Source organism: Arachis ipaensis, chromosome B9 (assembly GCF_059453495.1).
Source record: "Arachis ipaensis isolate K30076 ecotype BB chromosome B9, ASM5945349v1, whole genome shotgun sequence".
Lineage (NCBI taxonomy): Eukaryota > Viridiplantae > Streptophyta > Magnoliopsida > Fabales > Fabaceae > Arachis > Arachis ipaensis.
The window spans coordinates 144,275,389-144,294,542 of NC_142444.1; the positions used below are offsets into that span (position 1 = coordinate 144,275,389).

Genomic DNA, 19,154 nt, shown 5'->3' on the forward strand with positions numbered 1-19,154 from the left:
GTCTTAAGGGATTCACATAAAGAAAAAAAAAAGCTATTGTAAATTCTTTTAAGAATTTAATTTTAGTATGTAAAACATTTTTGCGAGCAATTATGCATGCTAAAAAAATTGACATGGGACTAGTACATTAAATGACTTGATTCTAGTGATGATCTCTTGTATCCTTTTCTTATTTTTATTTTTTCTAAATCATTCTTCTTTTTAAATATATTTAATGGATTTGATATCTTTATATTTTCAAGTATTAAATTCTCCCTCTAATATCATCCAATAAATTTGTCCGACAACCAACAACAACAACTAAGCAAGATACCAAACTCGAGGAATACAGAGAAGTTTCCCTTACAATCAATACAAATCCAGCAATTAGAAGATAACATCCACATCCGTAAATCTACATTATAGACCAGATCCAGAAATAATAAATATCTAGATCGGTGGCCGTACTTTAGAAAAATACCACTATTATACACTGCTTTAGTAATTAAAATATATTTTTCAAGGTTCAAATGTATTTTCTGTTTCCTATAAATATTTCGAACTATTTGGTTTTCTTTAAGCTTCAAGTGGTTTATAAAATAGGAAGAGTTTTAAGTATAGCGAAAACACCGGTGATCCAATTGTTTTAACTGTTGATCTAAATTATAAAAAATATATATATTATATATTAATTGAAATCAATGGTTAAAACAATTAGAGGGGTGTTCCGGTATACTTAAAATTTTTCCTATAAGATATATAGTTATATACATAAATGTCAAGGACATTTGACGTGATAATAGGTGGGATTTTTGTCCTCATTGTCCTTACATCTAACAGGTTTCTAAAAACACAAGAAATCCATAAAACACAAGAAAGGGGCATGCGTTCAGATTGAGTGATTCGATAGTTTTTTTTTTTTTTTTTCACTGAATTTGTGCTTAATTAAAAGGGTTCACATCAAAATGTAGAATGGAATGTGCTGTATTTTTTTCAACCTATGTGCGGATGCTGCTTCCAAAACACAAATCCACTTGCAATGACCGTACAAGTGTTTCCCATAACTGTGTACTACATTTTAATCATAATGGTCAGCAAATATCACACACCCCATGTTAGAATCTGCTACTTGCATAACAAAAACTGAAACTTGCATTTACAATGCAAACAAATAACAATACAACATAAGACATCCCTGAAATCGAAAACTTGCTCTTCCTTACATGCATAAACAATACACCACGAGACACTAGTCTAAAATCTAAACTTCTGTTTCTTCCTGATCATGAACTAAAAACAAAATGAGTAGACACCTTTTCACCAAGACAGATTCCTTTGAGTAAAGAGATGGTAAGGAGAAAGCGAGATGACAAGAAATGACTATCCTACTTATTCTGTGCCAAAATAGGAAGAGCGGAAATACATGAAGCATAGCCTCAAGAAACACTGCTTCAGTGGGTGGCTTGGCTTGGAGTATGATCCACATCGCCACCACAACTTAATGAACCGCTGGCTGTTGCTGCCACCTAAGGACGACTAGACATGCCGCGGCCCCTTCCTCTTCCTGCATAGCCATAACCGTAACCCCTTCCATAATAACCACCACCTCGAGAGCGTCCACCACGGCCTCCCCAGCCACCACGGTGCCTTGAAAAATCACCAAAAGTCTGCAACACAAAGTAGTAGAACAATTTGAACAATTTGAACATTGTCCATGGATATGAGGTCAAGACAAGATACACATTACCTCAGTATCAATCTTGATTTGTTCAGAATATCTAACCCTTCCATTTTGTGAATCATGATCAAGTGCATTACAAGAAAGCGTGTCGAAGAAATCATCCTTGTTATAAACAGGCTGTGGAAACAATTAAAAACAGTCATAAGACAACAAAATTAAGTTCTCGACATAATTGACAGCAATGAGCTACACACACAATCGTAAGAGAACTACCTTGGCGTCCGTTTTTGATGTATCACCGTTGTCTTCATATTGACTGTCATCTTCATCACTTGCGTCCTCGCCATCTCTATCTTTTGAATGGGACTTATTGCTTTTACCTAGATGACCCCATACTTCATCCTTTTTGAACTTTTCATTCATTGCCATGAAATCAAAGTCTTCAGTGAATTTTGCAACTGGGCGTGAACCCTGTAAAAAATTAATCCAAGATTACAATACCTAAAATGGATTGTTACACTAAGTTATCAATGTAAAAGCATCAAGTTAGTGAGAAAACAACAACAGGCAGAGTTACTCAAATTGCTTAACATCTGATAAAAAAAACTCCGACACAAGAAGAGTGTAAATTCTTAAACCAAAAGGTTAACTACCCTATTGCCTGAAACACACATGAAATTAACTTGAAAATTGCAAAATCTTCTAACAAGTTGATAAAACTTAGAAGTGTTGAAGAGAGCATTACCCCAGTCCCTCTTCCTCTTCCACTTCCACGTCCCCTGTATCCGTAGCCATGTTGAGTATGCATAGGAGCTCCCCCAGGCTGAAGAAAGCATGACCAAATGTCAAGAGAATTTTCTCCGACAAAAAACCAAAGTATGAAAAGGAATAGCTTAATGTGCTCAATTATTTTATAATTGCCACTATTAAGCCCAATTGACATGTGATATCCATTTATTAATTAAAGAGAGAGCAAGAGGTGTACCCTCTGATTAGGCCGCGATGTTACTGGCAGTGGCAGTATTGGTGGCTGAGCTTCAGCAGAAACTGGAACAGATGGCTCTGGAGGTAATGTTGATAATGCAGGAACCACCTCAACATCCTTATGAGTTTGTGAAGGCTGAGATGAAGATACTACAGTTGGTCCAGATTGCAACAATTGACCTGGTGTTACCAAAGGAGGGGCTGGTGCATCCATATGTATAGAATTTGATGATCCAACAAGTGCAGGAGCTAATGGGGATGCACTTTGATATGGCAAGCTTGAACCAGAAATTGCATTAGGTTTGTTGACTGGTGGTACTACAGCACCTATATCGGGAGCTCCATTGGTAAAAGGAGTCAACGATGGTCGGTTAGTGGTGACTGGGGCTGCTGGAAGCGAAACAGCAGCAATCTTGTTTGGAACTGATACTGGCAAAGATTCAGGTGCTAGAGCAGTAGAAGGAGCTGGAGGCAAAGTTGATGGCATATTAGATGGAAATACAGAAGTGGCTGTCACACTAGCAGAACTAGCACTCAGTGGGTGCAAAGTTGATGGGAGATTAGATGGAGGTATAGAAGTAGCTGTTACATTGGCAGAACTAGTACTCAATGGGAGCAAAGCTGATGGGAGTTCTGGCAAATTTGAAGGTGCAGCTGGCAAAGAAGGGCTATAATTAGGAAACTGCATTGGCTGCTGCATAGATGAAGGCATTGATAACCCAGGTGGTGGTCGAAGCAAAGATTGCTGTTGTAACTGAGGAAGCCCATTTGGAGCACCATAATATCCCTGCCAATACATTGGTGGCATAGCTAGTCCACCACCATTTGCATTTGGGGCATTTGGAGAAGCTCCCCATGATCCTATGTTCCCTCCAGGTTGATATAAAGGTAATGGTCCTTGATAATTTGATCCATGGAGTCCTAGCTGTGTGTTTTGAGAACTAAAATCTGTCAAAGATCCAGTTACTGGAGGTATATTTGTAGATGTGGTGGTGACTGGGCGAGGATACTGAGACTACAAGGCAATTTCACATGTTAGTATGTGATTTTAAATCGATGCGTTGCGTATTCAAAAAGTTGCTTATCAACCTGAATAATAGCTGGATCAGCATTTATTGGTGGAGTAGGCTGGACAGGTGGAGAAGATTTAACCTGTAAATCCTGCAAAAAGTATTATAGGATGTTTCAGCCAATCTGGTTTAAATAAATCATTCAGAGTCCACATGCAGTAACATAAAGCAGATGTTGTGTAATAACAACATCGGAATATTCAATAAAATGACATAAGAAAATCCGGATGGGCTTCCTCCCTACTTCAATGTATACAAGATGTGATTTGCTGACAATTACTAGAAATAAACCTCTACATAAAATTGGGGATGAAGATAAATGCTAGAATATTTGCATCAATTACCCATTATTCCAATTCTTGTAGTATTAATTAGTCCTAGAGATAAAAATATCACATAATAACATGCAGTTCTTTCAAAAGAAAATTAACACAATAGACAACACCACATCAGCTATTCAGTAAGGTAATAGTATTTGATCTGTATATGATACCTTGATGTCAGTCCCACGGAATAGTATATACTCGTACACCTTGTCACTTGGAGGAATCTGTGGACCATCTTTTTTCCTTCCTTCAGTTCCAAAAGATCGCACTGCACCACAAAACCCAAAGACTAAAGAATCAGTACATCAAAGCCGCTTTTGACGGTAAGACACCTATGAAGAAACCTTTGTCATTGTTTAATTACGTAAACAGAAATAATAGACTTCAACATTGAAAATGACATCCAATTTTATGCATTCACAAGTTCATGACATCAACTAACACGCTCTTCATGTTCTTCATGAGCCAAATACATGTTATAATCAGCAAAACAAATTAATGCCTACTGCTTCCCCGACCATATGATGGGAATTTTAGAGGCTTTTACCATGACCAACACATAACTAAAGACTCACAACTCACAATCATAATATTAAGTGGGGCACCAAACAAAAACACAAACCAAATGTCCAAAAGCCAAAGCATCGTCCAGTGAGAATGAAAATCGTAAGTCATAAAGAAAGCAACACAACTTAGAAAACCAAAAAGCCAGATAGATTATCAAAAAGCCTTCAAACCACTGAAAACAATCTGAGATGTGGTAAAAACATTTCAATTTTATTGTATAAATAGAAAAATGAAACCTCAATGGTAACAGAAAGTGGAAACCTTTTGAAAATTAGTTAGTGCTTACACCTTTTATAGAAAAGAACCCTAAACAATCAGAAGTACAGAGCAATTTCTTCCCTTCAGAACAGATAATCATTTACAAAGCAGCATCACTAACCCTTTTATCGTTAGTAGCCATAATATAATCAATGATCAAACATACAATTACACTATAAACACTTACACATCAAAATTGCACGAAACAGCAAGAGAAGCACAATAATTCATAAAACTAAAACATAGACAAGTCACCACAAAGCTTTCAAACCAACTAAAAACACAATGACAAGAACCATATAACACCATACGAAGCTCAGATTCAAACTCAAGGTCAATCCACATGATAAAACCTTGCAATAAAAAAATCAACTCTTCATTGGAACACCCAAAAAAAAGGAAATTCACACGAATTTCACTCAAAACAGATAAAACACGAAGTTTCTTTTTACCATCATTTCAAAGATCTAAGACACACATAACACCAAATTAAGCTGAAAATCGAAAGGGTTTTGAGAAAAAGTACCGTTTCGGAGGCCAATACTGGACTCATCGGTGTTGATATTGTAGAGAACACCTTCGTATCTGATCTCGCTCTTGGAGGTCAAGCTGATCAAGCAACCAATGTAGGAATCCGCGGCGGAACTCGAGCGAGAAGAGGCAGTATCGGAAGCCATAGCCTTAGCTTGCGAGGGAGAACAAAAACCATGCACTGCGTTCCGCTGATTTTTGTGACGGGAGAACGAATTTAGGGTTCGATCGGTTTTTGCTGGGTCAGTGAGAGAGAGAGAGTGTGTCTGTAGGGGATAGGAAGTGAGAAAGCATTAACAAAAAAGAAATTAACAATAAAAAAAAAGATTTTTTTTTATTATAAATTAAAAAAAAAACTTTATTTTCCAAAAAAACTAATCGAATTTTAATTTTTTGAAATACGATTTTCTTTTGTTTGACATTTAGGATAAATTTATTGTACTTAACGGCGATTTTTGGTTGAATTTTTTGGTTATGGAAGTTGTGTATGTATTGTGCTTCGTTATGAATTTTGGAGGTGCTAGATAAATATGTGGGACAATTTTTGCTGCATTTTGGTGTGAAAAAATTGGTCCGATTTTTTTGGGTGAAAAATTTTATAAACAAATTAGAGAGTCCGTTTTTCATGAAGGAAATATTTGAATTTTAATGGAAGCTAATCGGACCGTCTGTTTTGTATATGTAGTAATTTTTTTTATTTTCTGAAAATTAAATCGAACGGCCCGAGTTGATTATTATATATTATTTTTGAATGAGCTTAAACTAATCGCTGGGTCCGATATATATATATATATATATATATATATATATATATATATGAAGGTGTGTAACGTGTAAACAGCTTATCAGATCCAATCTTCATCTTCCTCGGCTTGCTCTTCTTCTTTCTTATGCTCCTGTATCTCTCTTGTTGGGTATGAAGAAAAAAAAAATTGATAGTGAAGTTTCTGTTTCTGTTTAAGTGAGTGAGAGAAATGGATGATAGGGTCCTTTTGAAAGTGTATTATTTTGGTCAGATTTTTTTGCAAACATTTGAAGGAGTAAAATTTATTTGTGAAGATCCGTTAGATGTTATTATTCCCTTCACAATCTCATTTGAAGAGTTCAAATGTGTGATTTATGAGAAGATAGATTCGGAGATGTCAAGAAAAATATCATGTATTTTATACAGATATCCCATACCAGTATTTGGTGGATTCGTTCAATTTCAAACCAAATATATAACGGACGAAGCGAGTATGCAAGAGATGTTTTCAATGTATATTGAAAGTCGTGCTCAAATCTCGTTCATCGGTTGTACATTGAATTCGAACAATCTGAGGCCAACCGAAATATTATACGGGAAGATTACAATAGTGACAGTGAGGAAGAGTTCGAAAACAATTACGAAGTTGTTGTCCAAAAAGAGATAAAGATCAAGGTGACGACAATGTGGCTCCAAATGTGACAGACGTGGCAAATGCACTCGCAAACGAAGTGCCGTTTGAGGAGCCATCTTTCATGCGAGTTTTGGATTTGGAAGCCATGCATGCTTCGGAGTTTCCGGAATATATGAGTGCAAGTACATAATTGCCTATATTTATAAGAAGGATTAGAATTTTGTAATAGTTGATATTGATCGATGGACCAAATAGTTAAGTGACATGTAAAAATATACTCAATTGACATTTGTAAAAGTGTTTATTTAGTCAAGTTTAAGATAATAATATTTTTAGTTAATTAGTATTTAGAAATCAGTATTTATTTAGTTATTTAGTTAATTAGTATTTATTTTAGTATTTATTAAGTTATTTAGTTAATTAGTATTTATTTTTAGTTATTTAGTTAATTTGTATTTATTTTTATGTTTTTATTTTGTTAAGATTGAGATAATAACCTAATGTAAAGTTTATTTATATCATTATTAATGTAGTGAGTATTGATTTACTTTTAATTTCGGTTATTAAATAATCGTGTATTAAATATTTATCGTATGGCTGCCGTCGTGGCAGAAATTCCTATTGTCGCAGATATTGAATTCGCTGTGGGATGGAATTTAGTTCTAGGGAAGCTGTTATTAAGGCGACGAAAGAGTATACCCTCCGAAGAAGTGTAGACTACTGGTGTATGAGTCGGAGCCGTTGACATTTTATGCCAAGTGTACACAGTATGGATCAGGGTGTGATTGGCTTATCAGGGTTAGCATGATCAACAGAAAGTACTGTTGGGTTATAAGGAGGTATAACGACAGTCACACTTGTACCAGAGCCACCATTTCTTAGGATCATTCGAAGCTAGATTCGAATACAATTTCAGAAGTCATAAAGCCATTGGTTGAGGGTGACCCCTCGTTAAAGGTAAAATCAGTTATTGCACAAGTGCAATCGAAGTTCAACTACACCATCAGTTATCGAAAAGCTTGGTTGGTTAAGCAAAAGTCAGTAGAAAAAATATTTGGAGGTTGGGAAGCATCGTACGAAGCGTTGCCCATATGGTTTGAGGCCATGTGTCATAAGGAGCCATCAGCTGTCGTCCATTTTGAGACTATGCCTGCATATCAAGGCGATGACTTGGTAAGTGATATCCGAGTATTGCATCGAGTCTTCTGGAGTTATTATCCCCTGCATTAGAACATTCAGACATTGTAAACCAGTTGTCCAGGTAGATGAGACTCACTTGTACGAAAAGTATAAGAGTTGCCTGTTAGTGGCCGTTTCATAGGATGGTAACAACAATATCGTCCCAATTGCATTTGCTATTGTGGACGGATAGACTTCTGAAGTGTGGCACTTTTTTCTTAGTAACCTGCGACAACATGTTGTGACTCGGGATGGTGTGGGACTGATATCGGACCGATACGAATCCATCAATGCAGCTGTGGCACGCAGTAACGGAGCTTGGTCACCTCCTAGAGCGTTCCACATATTTTGCATCAGACATATAGAGTCGAACTTTCTGAGGAAATTCAAGGAACCGTACCTGCAAAAACTTGTCATAAATATAGGTAACGTTAAGTAATTCAAAGTTCGTTATTAACAGAGTTACCATTAATAAGTGTTTGTCATCCTTCTTTTTCTCTGTTTGTTATTTGATATTGTGCAGGATATTCGAGGAAGGTTCGCGAGTATGAAGTGTGTTACCAGCGTTTACGAGAACAGGGCGAGGCTTACACTAACTGGTTAAACCGTATTTCCCGCGAACAGTATACATTGGCATTCGATGGTGGTTACAAATTGGGTCACATGACGACAAACCTAGTGGAATGCATTAACTCAGTCTTGAAGAATGCACGCAATCTCCCCATCACTGCACTTGTCAAAGCAACATTCTACAGGCTTAATGAGTTGTTCATCCGGAAAAGAGCTGAGGCGGAGGCTCGGATTAATGCTGGCCATGTTTTTTCTGAGCTTGTGACCTCAAAATTGCATGCAAATCAACTTGCAGCAGGAAACATCCAGGTTAATTGCTTCGACAGGCAGAATGAGGTCTTTGAAGTGCGTGAGATGCCAAGTAGACTAGAGCATGTCGTCGATTCTGTCGTCAACAATGTGACTGTGGTGAGATCCAGGTGGACCGGATTCCTTGTTGACATGTGTTTGCATGTTGTGCAAATCAATGACTAGATTGGCAAGTGTATGTGCATGATGTTTATAAGATGGACCAAGTTCGACGGGTTTATCAAGCTAGGTTTAGGCCACTCGGGAATCCTACTACATGGCCTGCTTACAACAGGCCTTGATTCGTATCGAATCCGTACCTGAGACGCGTTACCAAAGGTTGTCCCAGGATGACACGCTTCTTGAACGAGATGGACATGCGAATGTTACGTTGTCCTAGGCGATGTAGGCAATGTGGGGCTGAAGGACACAGTCGTAGTAGATGCCGTCAGGCAGGTGGTGCAAGTGCCGACAATAATGCTAAGTAAAATTATATTTTATGATATTTGAAACATTGTAACTTATATCATTCTACTCTATGAAATATTCGACTTTAGATTCTGTCCATACATTTTACAATATTCGAACATAGAATAGTTAATTGGTACTTAGGAAAGTTAACTGATACATAGAAAAAACTAACTACACCATAACTACTTTTTCATTGCCCACTTTACACCTTTCACAAGATTCTTGCATTTCTTGGCGATCTTATTGAACACAGACGGAGTGTATCGACTAGCGCTACGACGCAGCGGATCAACCCTGAGATTGTAGCCTTTGCTTGTCTCATCTGGTGTACACGCCTCACCTGTATACACTTTAATTAATCAGACTATCCTAACAAGAATATAATGACAACAATTGATGAAACAAGTATATGATATAATCCAACTAATAGAGATATCATATATGAATATAACAACATCAACTAACCATGCAGGTATATAATATAATCAATTGACCAAACAAGTAAAGCAATAATAGGACCTGCATCATTACAGGATTCTTCATTCTCGCCTATGTCCTCAGCTTCATCCTCCTCCTCGTCCTCGTCATCTGGTTCATCCACTAGATACTCATCAGTCTCATGCTCAAGCGTCTTAGCATTTTCTTCAATCAGAGTCATGGAAACAAGGTGAGGGTTTTGACTATTAAAAATTCCTCGACCACCGTCACTCCTACTAGAATCACCAGATGCTAACCCTTCAGAAGCACCGGAGGAAGTGCGACATGGATGCCTCGCGTCCAAGGAATACCTACTCGCCATAAAATCAGGCTGATGGCTATATTGTGCTTGGCCGGCATCTGAAGCCATGAACCCAAGCAACTGGCTAAAAGAAGCTCCATCTCCTGAGTCAAAATGTGGCATACCCCAATACTGCTGATGTATTGGAAACGATGGGGTAAACTGTGTTTGAGGTACATATTGGCTTGAGGACTGAGGTTGTCCTTGTGGAGGTGGAGGTGGAGGTGGCGGTGATTGTGGCTCATGCTTTTGATTATCATCATCCATAACCTGATTACCCTGAACATCCTCTTGAACCACAAGATCCGACAAGTTCAAGTGATTGCCATATTTTGAAAGGTACCAGTACATGTAAATATCTAAGGGATGTTGTGGAGCCATGGGAAGCTCGGTGAGAACGTGATTATACCTGTTTGTCCACTGCATCACCCAAAATGGATGAGTCGTGGTTGTGGCCCAGTTAAGATTCTTAGGACCAGTCAAGACTTCTCCGTGTGCCTTGTCTAGATTTCATTCCTGATGAGGAACTCTCTGAACGAAGCTGAACTGTCGTCTAAACCTATCGGTTGCATCCATTCAATACATTCAAAAGACACCAACGGCACCATAGCACTCCACACAACCGAGTGCATTTAGATGTCTATAGCAATTATGTTCGGATCAACGCGATCAACAACATACGCAACCCACACAAACTGGGAAAAATAAAGCAAACAAACGATTACAATCCAAATAACAATATCACTAAACCTGAAACAAATACTACTTTAATGAAAACACACATGGCCTACCTAAAGATCATCCAAGGCCTTCCTAAAGTGAGCAAGCGTAAGATATCTATAGCATTGGTCTCCACGCTCCCAGTTACGCCACCAAATATGACTTATTTTATTAACACAATTGGATTCTAAATATGAAGATACGGGATAAATGTAAGATAATGTTACCTGTTTGCAAGCAGAAAACTGCGGGGTTCCCTAGAAACTAGCGTTAGATATGGTAGGTGTTCCGAAGGTTACCTGAAACTGGAGGTCGATCTCGGACGAGATCTTCTGCACTGGTCGGAGCCGACGTGTCCGGTCGGTGGATGACGGCTGGAGCGGGTGCGTCCGACGTGTTGGATCGACTACACTACTGATCCTTTGTCACCGGAGGGTGGGGGGTACCTGCAAAAGACTCCGATGCTTAAGTTAGCATGGGTATAAAGCAGATTTTATGTAGAATCAGAGTATGAGTTATACCTGGGTGCTCCAGTGTATTTATAGTAGTTGTAGAGTGACCTTTTTAGATAAGATAAGTTAGTTATCTTATCTTATCTTTATCTTTGAGTTGAGGTCAGCTTATCTTCAAGGGAACCGCCTTTATCTCTATAGGCTTGGATTGCCTTTGGACGTGGGTCGTGTTCCTATATTTGGGCCCTTTACTGGGCTTTTCTGTTGTTTTGACCGATCTCTTTAAGAAGAGATCGGGTAGGCGGACCTAAAGAGGTTGGTCATCATGTCGTTAAAACATCCCGGGTCGGATAGCTCGACCCAGGGTATGAACAGTGCCCCTGCTTGAGCTCGGTCTTCTGCTTTGAAGTCGAGTTTTTTGACTTCGAACTTCTTACAGCGAAGCCGAACTCGAGCACTTTTGTCGATTCCTTTCTACGTAGAGCTTTTGAATGTAGAATGTTTTCCTCTAAAAGCGCGCGCTTTTATATCAGCGCTTTGTTCTTGGGAACGTGAGAGGGTTTAATGCCTTCATTAATTGGTTATTAATTGCCCTCATTTTCTCTTGGCTTTTATTTTGATGAGTGCCGGGATGTAGGCTGTAGAAATAACTTAAAGACCTTACTTGTTTACTACCTCCAATGGATGCCCCAAGACTTTTTGTCTTGAGTCTTGGGGTTTTCCCTTTTTTGTTTATCCGCCCGTCGAGATGTTTTGCTCCCTGTCTGGGATGTTTTTAAGTAATCCATTCTTCTTTTCTTTTTGTAGGGTTTAGTTGACCTCATGTCTTCCCGAAATAACGTTGTAGAGATGCCTTCCCGGGTTTCCGCGGGTATGGCCGAATGGGTGGACTCCATGGTTCTCATGTGTGTCTCACTGGTTGATTCTGAATTTTGCGCTCAGCTTAGGCAGTTTCATAGTGTCTGTAGTAATTCTGGTGATGAGAAGAACTATGAACTTGTCCCTCCCTCTTCTGACGAGAGAGTCTGCTTTTCGACTCGGGTTGTTGATGGTCGCCCTTTCTTTTATGCTTATGATTTTTTCTTTGGTCACCTGGGTATCACCCTTCCTTTTACCCAATTTGAAACCGACCTGTTATGGTCTTGTAATGTTGCCCCTTCTCAACTTCACCCCAATTCCTAGGGTTTTATTAAAATTTTCCAATTGTTGTGCAATGGTTTTGGTGTTCCTGCTTCCCAATCTCTCTTCTTCTATCTGTTCGTCTTGACTAAGCCCGGTGTGGTGAAAAAGAAGTCAGCTTGGGTCTCCTTTTGTTCTACCCAGGGAAAGAAAGTTTTTTCCATGTTTGACGAGTCGTTCCGTGATTTTAAAAACTACTTTTTCAAGGTCCGAGCTGTTGAAGGAGCTCGGCCTTTTTTTCTGGATGAGAATGACGAGCCTGCTTTTCCCTTGGAATGGCAAAAAGACGTGAGGGTCTCTAGGTATTCATGGGAAATGTTGGATGAGGCTGAGCGAGCTTTTGTGACTATCTTGAAAGAACGCTGGGGTCAACCTCCCCATCTTGACACAAAGAAATTTCTAACCAATCCTTCTCTTCTTCAACCTGAACTGGGTATCTTTGTGTTTTTTATTATATTGTTTATGTTGCTTGTAGCTGTCTTTCCGACTTGTCCGACTTGTGGCTGAATTTTCTGTTTTATTTGCAGAGGCAATGAAGAACAGTGAATCCATGAAAGCTTTTAAAAGGGCACAGAGGGCGACTGCTGCCAGAAATGTTGCAGCCAAAGCAGCTGGGGAGGGGTCCTCCCAAGTGCGCGAGAAGCCATCAGTGCCGAGTTCTCCCGGGGTGAAGAAGGTGATCCCTACACCCCGAGTCCGTTTGGTGGATCTTCACCCCACTCCTGCTGCTCCCTCTGTTGCTCCTCCCAATAAAAAACAAAAGACTGCTGAGCCCTTTGACCTCGATGCTCCTGATTTTAATGCCATTGAATTTGTGGATCAGCAAATCGGTCCCTACGGCCCCCTTTCATGGATGATGTGTCCATCCTCCATCACTTGGAATTTATGGCCCGAAATCATGTGAAGATGGCATATATGGCGGCTGCCATTCATCAGACTACTCAGAATCTCCCTCTCCACGCCACTAAAGCGTTTATGGAGGAGGTGAAACAAGAGTTTGATTGGATGAAGGAGTTGAAGGAGGAACTTGAGATAAAGGTAGCCAAGCTGGAGAAGGACTTGAAGAACGAGGAGGCGAGTTCTCAATCACTGGCGGCTTCTTTGAGGTTGGCTGAGGACGCAGTCCTGATGCATAAGGATAGTTATGTTACATCTTATCGAGAGGTGATGCGCCTGAGGGGGGAGCTCGACCATGCCCGGGAAGATTATTCTGAGCTTCAAGGTCATCTCGTTGGCAGCGTGACTGCTGCTTACGAGAACTTAAAGGAGCAAGTTCGAGTCATTGCTCCCGAGGCCGATCTCACCCTTTTTAGCCTGGATAATATTGTCAGGGATGGCAAGATTGTCCCTGATGATGAGGGTGATGATGATGAGGTTGTTCTTCCCCCTGTGTCCTCTACCAAAGTGCCGACCTCTTCTGCTCCTCCGGTTGCACCTGATTCGGATTACTAGATTCTGAACCGGGAGGATGGAACTGTAGACGCTGTACCGATTCAGACTCGTCCTCCTTCTCCTTGTCCTGATGCTGCCAAGAAGGCTCCTGATGCTTGCTGATCTCTTTCCTGAGAATTTGTGTAGTTGGCCCGGCTTGTGGGCTTTTTAAAACTTTTTTATTTATTTACTGACGCTTTCCTAGTTGCTTTTCTAGCAACTTTTATTTTGAAAAACAAAAAAGGTAGCTCGCCATCCTTAGATTTTGCTGGCCTTCGAGGCTTTTGCAACTTTTGTAGATTTTATATAATGCCTTTTGATTTGACATTTTTCTGTTTTCTGCTGATGTGTAATATCTTGCGGCTCGACCTCCTTGGGTTATTTTGTTGTTTGTAGCTTGAATCCTTTGAGGTTACGATTTGTGGGGTCCAACTTGTTTCTCGGTTTTCTGTATTTGTGACCGATTCCTTTGCGTTGGTCCCTTTCTAAGTTATTATTGTAATCCTCTCTTTCTGAGATTACTTTTATAACTTGTTTGTAGGAGATTGACTTCATCAGGTCGATCTCTTTTTAAGTTATTTTTGTAATCCTCTTTCTTGGATCTTTGTCAGATCTCTTTCAGGGACTACTTTGATAACTTTTTGGTAGTAGGAGTCCGACTTGGTTATGTCGGTCTCCCTTAAGTTATTTTTTGTAGTCCTCTTTTTTGGATCTTTGTCAGATCTCTTTTAGGGACTACTTTGATAACTTTTTGGTAGTAGGAGTCCGACTTGGTTATGTCGGTCTCCCTTGAGTTATTTTTTGTAGTCCTCTTTTTTGGATCTTTGTCAGATCTCTTTCAGGGACTACTTTGATAATTTTTTGGTAGTAGGAGTCCGACTTGGTTATGTCGGTCTCCCTTAAGTTATTTTTTGTAGTCCTCTTTCTTGGATCTTTGTCAGATCTCTTTCAGGGACTACTTTGATAACTTTTTGGTAGTAGGAGTCCGACTTGGTTATGTCGGTCTCCCTTAAGTTATTTTTTGTAGTCCTCTTTCTTGGATCTTTGTCAGATCTCTTTCAGGGACTACTTTGATAACTTTTTGGTAGTAGGAGTCCGACTTGGTTATACCGGTCTCCCTTAAGTTATTTTTTGTAGTCCTCTTTCTTGGATCTTTGTCAGATCTCTTTCAGGGACTACTTTAATAACTTTTCGTTTTGGGCTGACTTTGTTATGTCGGGCCCTTCTAAGTTAAAGTAATCCTCTTTAATAGGGTTGGCCAGACCTCTTTCCAGGGTTTACTTATAACTTGGTTTGACTTGGTTCGACTTCTTAATGTTCGACCAGTCTTTAAGTTATTATTTTAGCGATCCGTAAGACCTCGTCAGGTTCTTTTTTAGATCACTTTCGATAACTTCTTACATTATTCTGTGTTCATCTTTGTCGATTTGTAGAAAGTGGTTGTCATCTCTAGATCGTCCTTTGGGTGAATCGCGTTTTCACCTTTATCGGACGGTTGTCTTTATCGTGATCGTGCAGTGAAATTCTTTTTCACTCTCTGCCGATCTGTTGCTTTATAATCGGACGATGAATGCTTCAGATTAATGCGTCTTAAAATCTTTGTAGAATATCTAAAATATATTTTATTTAAAGGAAAAGTGCAAATAGATACATATGGGATTGTCTGAGTCTCAACTTGGTGCCTCATTAAAAAACCTTTTCAGGAAAAAGAGTGCATGCAATGATGAGATCTTTTATCTCTTCTTAACTGTAGTACCTTCTTAGGTTGCAAGCGTGCCACGACCTGGGAAGCTCTCGTCCATCGAGTTCAGACAGTCTGTAGTAGCCCTTTCCAAGTACTTCTACAACTCGGTAGGGTCCTTTCCAGTTTGCTGCCAGCTTTCCTTCTCCTGGTCGAGTTGTTCCGATATCATTTCGGATTAGGATGAGATCATTCTCTGCAAAACTTCTCGGCACTACCTTTTGATTATATCTGGAAGCCATTCGGCGCTTTAGAGCTTCTTTCCTGATCCGAGCTCTTTCCTGGAGTTCGGGTAGCAAGTCGAGCTCTTCTCTCTGAAATTGGGAGTTTGCTCCCTCATTGTAGTGAACTACTCTGGGCGATCCTTCCTCAATCTCTACTGAAATCATCGCCTCTATTCCGTATGCTAATCGGAAGGGGGATTCCTTCGTGGTGGAATGTGGCGTTGTTCGATATGCCCATAGGACCTGTGGAAGCTCTTCTGCCCAGGCTCCCTTTGCATCTTGTAATCTCCGTTTTAATCTGGCCAGTATGACTTTGTTAGCAGCTTCGGCTTGTCCGTTGGCTTGTGGATGTTCAACGGAGGTGTACTGGTACTTTATATTCAAGTCGGCTACTAGTCTTCTGAAGCCTGCATCTGTGAATTGAGTGCCATTGTCTGTGGTTATTGAATATGGAACCCCGAACCTCGTGACAATGTTTCTATATAAGAATTTTTGGCTTCTTTGAGCGGTGGCATTGGCTAGGGGCTCTGCCTCGATCCACTTTGTAAAGTAATCTACCATACTATGAGGAATTTAACTTGTCCTGATCCCTGTGGGAAGGGGCCGAGAAGATCGAGTCCCCATTTTGCAAACGGCCAAGGCGAGGTCACGCTGATGAGCTCTTCTGGCGGGGCGATGTGAAAGTTGGCATGTTTCTGACATGGTGGGTATGTCTTTACAAATTCTGTGGCTTCTTTCTGTAGAGTTGGCCAATAAAATCCTGCCCGGAGTACTTTTTTGGTGAGAGCTCGTGCTCCGAGATGATTGCCACAAATGCCGCCGTGTATTTCTTCTAGCACTTCCCTTGTGTTGGAGGTCGGCACGCATTTTAGCAAAGGTGTTGAGATTCCTCTTTTGTACATGATGTTGTTTATGATGGTGTAGTACTGTGCCTCCCTTTTTAACCTCTTTGCCTCCTTTTCTTCTGTGGGGAGCGTTCCTGTTTTGGGGTAGTTGGTTATAGGGGTCATCCATCCTTGGTCCTGACTTGTTATAGTCAGGACTTTTTCTTCTTCCGAGATTGACGGGTTCTGCAACATTTCTTGGATGAGGCTTCTATTGTTACCCCTTGGTTTGGTGCTGGCTAGTTTTGAGAGTGCATCAGCTCGGACATTTTGTTCGCGGGGTATGTGGCAGATCTTATACTCCCCGATTTGTCCGAGCTGTTCCTTGATTTTATCCAAATACTTTTTTAGGGTGGGATCTTTGGCTTGGTAGCTCCCTGTTATTTGTGATGTGACCACTTGTGAATCGCTGTAAATGTTGAGTTTTTGAGCTCCGACCTCTTTAGCCAGCTTCAAACCAGCTAGTAATGCTTTATATTCCGCCTGGTTGTTTGAGGCCGGGAACCCGAACTTAAGGGAGAGCTCAACTTGGGTTCCTTGGTTGCTTTCTATTATTACGCCTGCACCGCTTCCAGTTTTATTTGAAGAATCGTCCACATAAAGGTTCCATTCTGTGGGGGTTTCTAGGGCATTTGTGAATTCTGTGATAAAGTCGGCCAGATATTGTGATTTGATTGCCGTCCGAGCTTCATATTGGAGATCAAACTCTGACAACTCGACTGCCCATTGTAGAATTCTGCCTGCTAGATCTGTTTTCTGCAATATTCCTTTTATGGGCTGGTTAGTTCGACCTTAATGGTGTGAGCCTGGAAGTACGGACGGAGTCGTCGAGATGTTAGGATAAGAGTATAGGCAAATTTTTCTATTTTCTGGTAGTTCAGCTCGGATCCCTGTAGTGCCTTGCTAATGAAGTAGACAGGTTGTTGCCCATTTTTGTCTTCTCTGACTAGTGCCGAGGCTATTGCCCGGTTCCCTACTGCGAGATACAATATGAGCGGTTCTCCTTCTCGTGGTCGGGATAGGATAGGTGGCCGTCCTAAGAACTCCTTGAAGTCTTGGAAGGCTTGCTCACATTCTGTCGTCCATTTGAACTGTTTTCCCTTTCTTAAAGTAGCATAGAAGGGGAGGGATTTTATTCGCAGCTCCTACTAAGAATCGGGATAGGGCGGCCAATCTCCCATTGAGTTGTTGTACTTATTTGACACAGGTTAGGCTCTTCATGTTGAGTATGGCTTGACATTTGTCTGGATTTGCTTCAATTCCCCTTTGTGTGAGCATAAAACCTAAGAATTTGCCTGCTTCTACTGCGAAGGTGCATTTTGCGGGATTGAGTCGCATGTTGTGCTTCCTTATGGTGTCAAATACTTGAGCCAGGTCGGATAATAATGTATCTTCGCTTTGTGTCTTTATCAACATGTCGTCCACATAAACTTCCATGATTTTTCCGATGTGATCTGAGAAGACTTTATTCATTAGCCTTTAATAAGTAGCTCCTGCGTTCTTGAGACCGAAAGGCATCACGATGTGGCAGTAGTTTGCCTTTGGTGTTAAGAATGAGGTCTTTTCCTGATCTGGTGGATACATGGGGATTTGGTTGTATCCCGAGTATGCGTCCATAAACGAAAGGTATTTGTATTCGGAGGAAGCATCTACCAGAGTGTCAATGCTTGGGAGTGGGTATGGATCTTTTGGGCAGGCTTTGTTGAGATCGGTGTAATCGGTGCACATTCGCCACTTCCCGTTTGATTTTTTCACCAAGACGACGTTGGCTAGCCATAGTGGGTACTTGACTTCTCTTATAAATCCTGCCTCCAGTAGTGCTTGTACTTGTTCTTCCATAGCTTTGGATCATTCTGGCCCGAGTTTCCTTCGTCTCTGCTGCACCGGTCGAGATCCTGGGTAGACCGCCAACTTGTGGCATATTAGCTTAGGGTCTATGCCTGGCATGTCCGCGGCTTTCCATGCGAAGAGATTGACATTATCTCGTAAGAATTGTATCAGTAATTCTTTTGAGTCTCCTCTGAGGATCGTGCCAATATTGGTCGTTTTGTCCGAGGTGTCTCCGATTTGAATCTTCTCTATCTCGCCTTCTGGTTGTGGACGGAGTTCTTCTCGTCGCTGGACTCCGCCCAGTTCGATTGTATGAAACTCTTTTCCCCTGCCTCTAAGGTTTAGACTTTCGTTATAACAGCGGCGTGCCATCTTTTGATCTACTTTTATTGTGGCTATCCCCTCTGTGGTTGGGAATTTTATGCATAGATGTGGAGTTGAGACTATTGCGCCGAGTTGATTAAGTGTTGTCCGACCTATTAGATCATTGTAGGCTGAACTTACGTCGACCACAATGTAGTCTATCTTGAGGGTCCGAGATTGGCTCCCTTTTCCGAAGGTTGTGTGTAGCGATATGTATCCCAGTGGTTGTACTGGGGTATCTTCTAATCCGAACAGACTGTTCGGGTATG

The 19,154-nt window shown here is 40.5% G+C and overlaps 2 protein-coding genes across 3 annotated transcripts; one reads left to right on the top strand and one right to left on the bottom strand.

Moving 5' to 3' along the window:
- Positions 1-1,092: 1,092 nt before the first annotated feature.
- On the bottom strand, positions 1,093-5,720 carry LOC107618009 (protein decapping 5). Of its 2 annotated transcripts, none has more exons than XM_016319920.3 (8): positions 5,392-5,720; positions 4,208-4,308; positions 3,734-3,805; positions 2,646-3,659; positions 2,406-2,483; positions 1,934-2,131; positions 1,727-1,837; positions 1,093-1,646 (listed from the first exon to the last, which is right to left on the bottom strand). In XM_016319920.3, exons 1-8 carry the CDS (start codon positions 5,540-5,542, stop codon positions 1,506-1,508), a joined length of 1,866 nt encoding a protein of 621 aa, XP_016175406.1. In that variant the 5' UTR covers positions 5,543-5,720; the 3' UTR covers positions 1,093-1,505. The 2 variants fall into 2 exon arrangements, with proteins under 2 accessions (XP_016175406.1, XP_088356118.1); XM_088499992.1 differs by having other exon boundaries at positions 2,646-3,653; positions 5,392-5,712.
- A 1,648-nt stretch (positions 5,721-7,368) lies between these two features.
- LOC148546650 (uncharacterized) lies at positions 7,369-8,998 on the top strand. Its single transcript, XM_088499281.1, has 4 exons — positions 7,369-7,468; positions 7,692-7,948; positions 8,148-8,379; positions 8,478-8,998. The coding sequence occupies exons 1-4, from the start codon at positions 7,369-7,371 to the stop codon at positions 8,996-8,998; spliced, it is 1,110 nt and encodes a 369-aa protein (XP_088355407.1).
- Positions 8,999-19,154: the final 10,156 nt, after the last annotated feature.

Excerpts from the sequence above, each read along its gene's own strand:
- LOC148546650 (XM_088499281.1), top strand. The coding sequence starts at position 7,369 with ATGGCTGCCGTCGTGGCAGAAATTCCTATTGTCGCAGATATTGAATTC. Across the intron at positions 7,469-7,691 it reads GTTATTAAGGCGACGAAAGA|AAGTCATAAAGCCATTGGTT; the intron begins GTATACCCTCCG and ends ATACAATTTCAG. Across the intron at positions 7,949-8,147 it reads CATATCAAGGCGATGACTTG|ACTTCTGAAGTGTGGCACTT; the intron begins GTAAGTGATATC and ends GTGGACGGATAG.
- LOC107618009 (XM_016319920.3), bottom strand. The coding sequence starts at position 5,542 with ATGGCTTCCGATACTGCCTCTTCTCGCTCGAGTTCCGCCGCGGATTCC. Across the intron at positions 4,309-5,391 it reads CAGTATTGGCCTCCGAAACG|TGCGATCTTTTGGAACTGAA; the intron begins GTACTTTTTCTC and ends TTTGTGGTGCAG. Across the intron at positions 1,647-1,726 it reads AAATCAAGATTGATACTGAG|ACTTTTGGTGATTTTTCAAG; the intron begins GTAATGTGTATC and ends TTTGTGTTGCAG.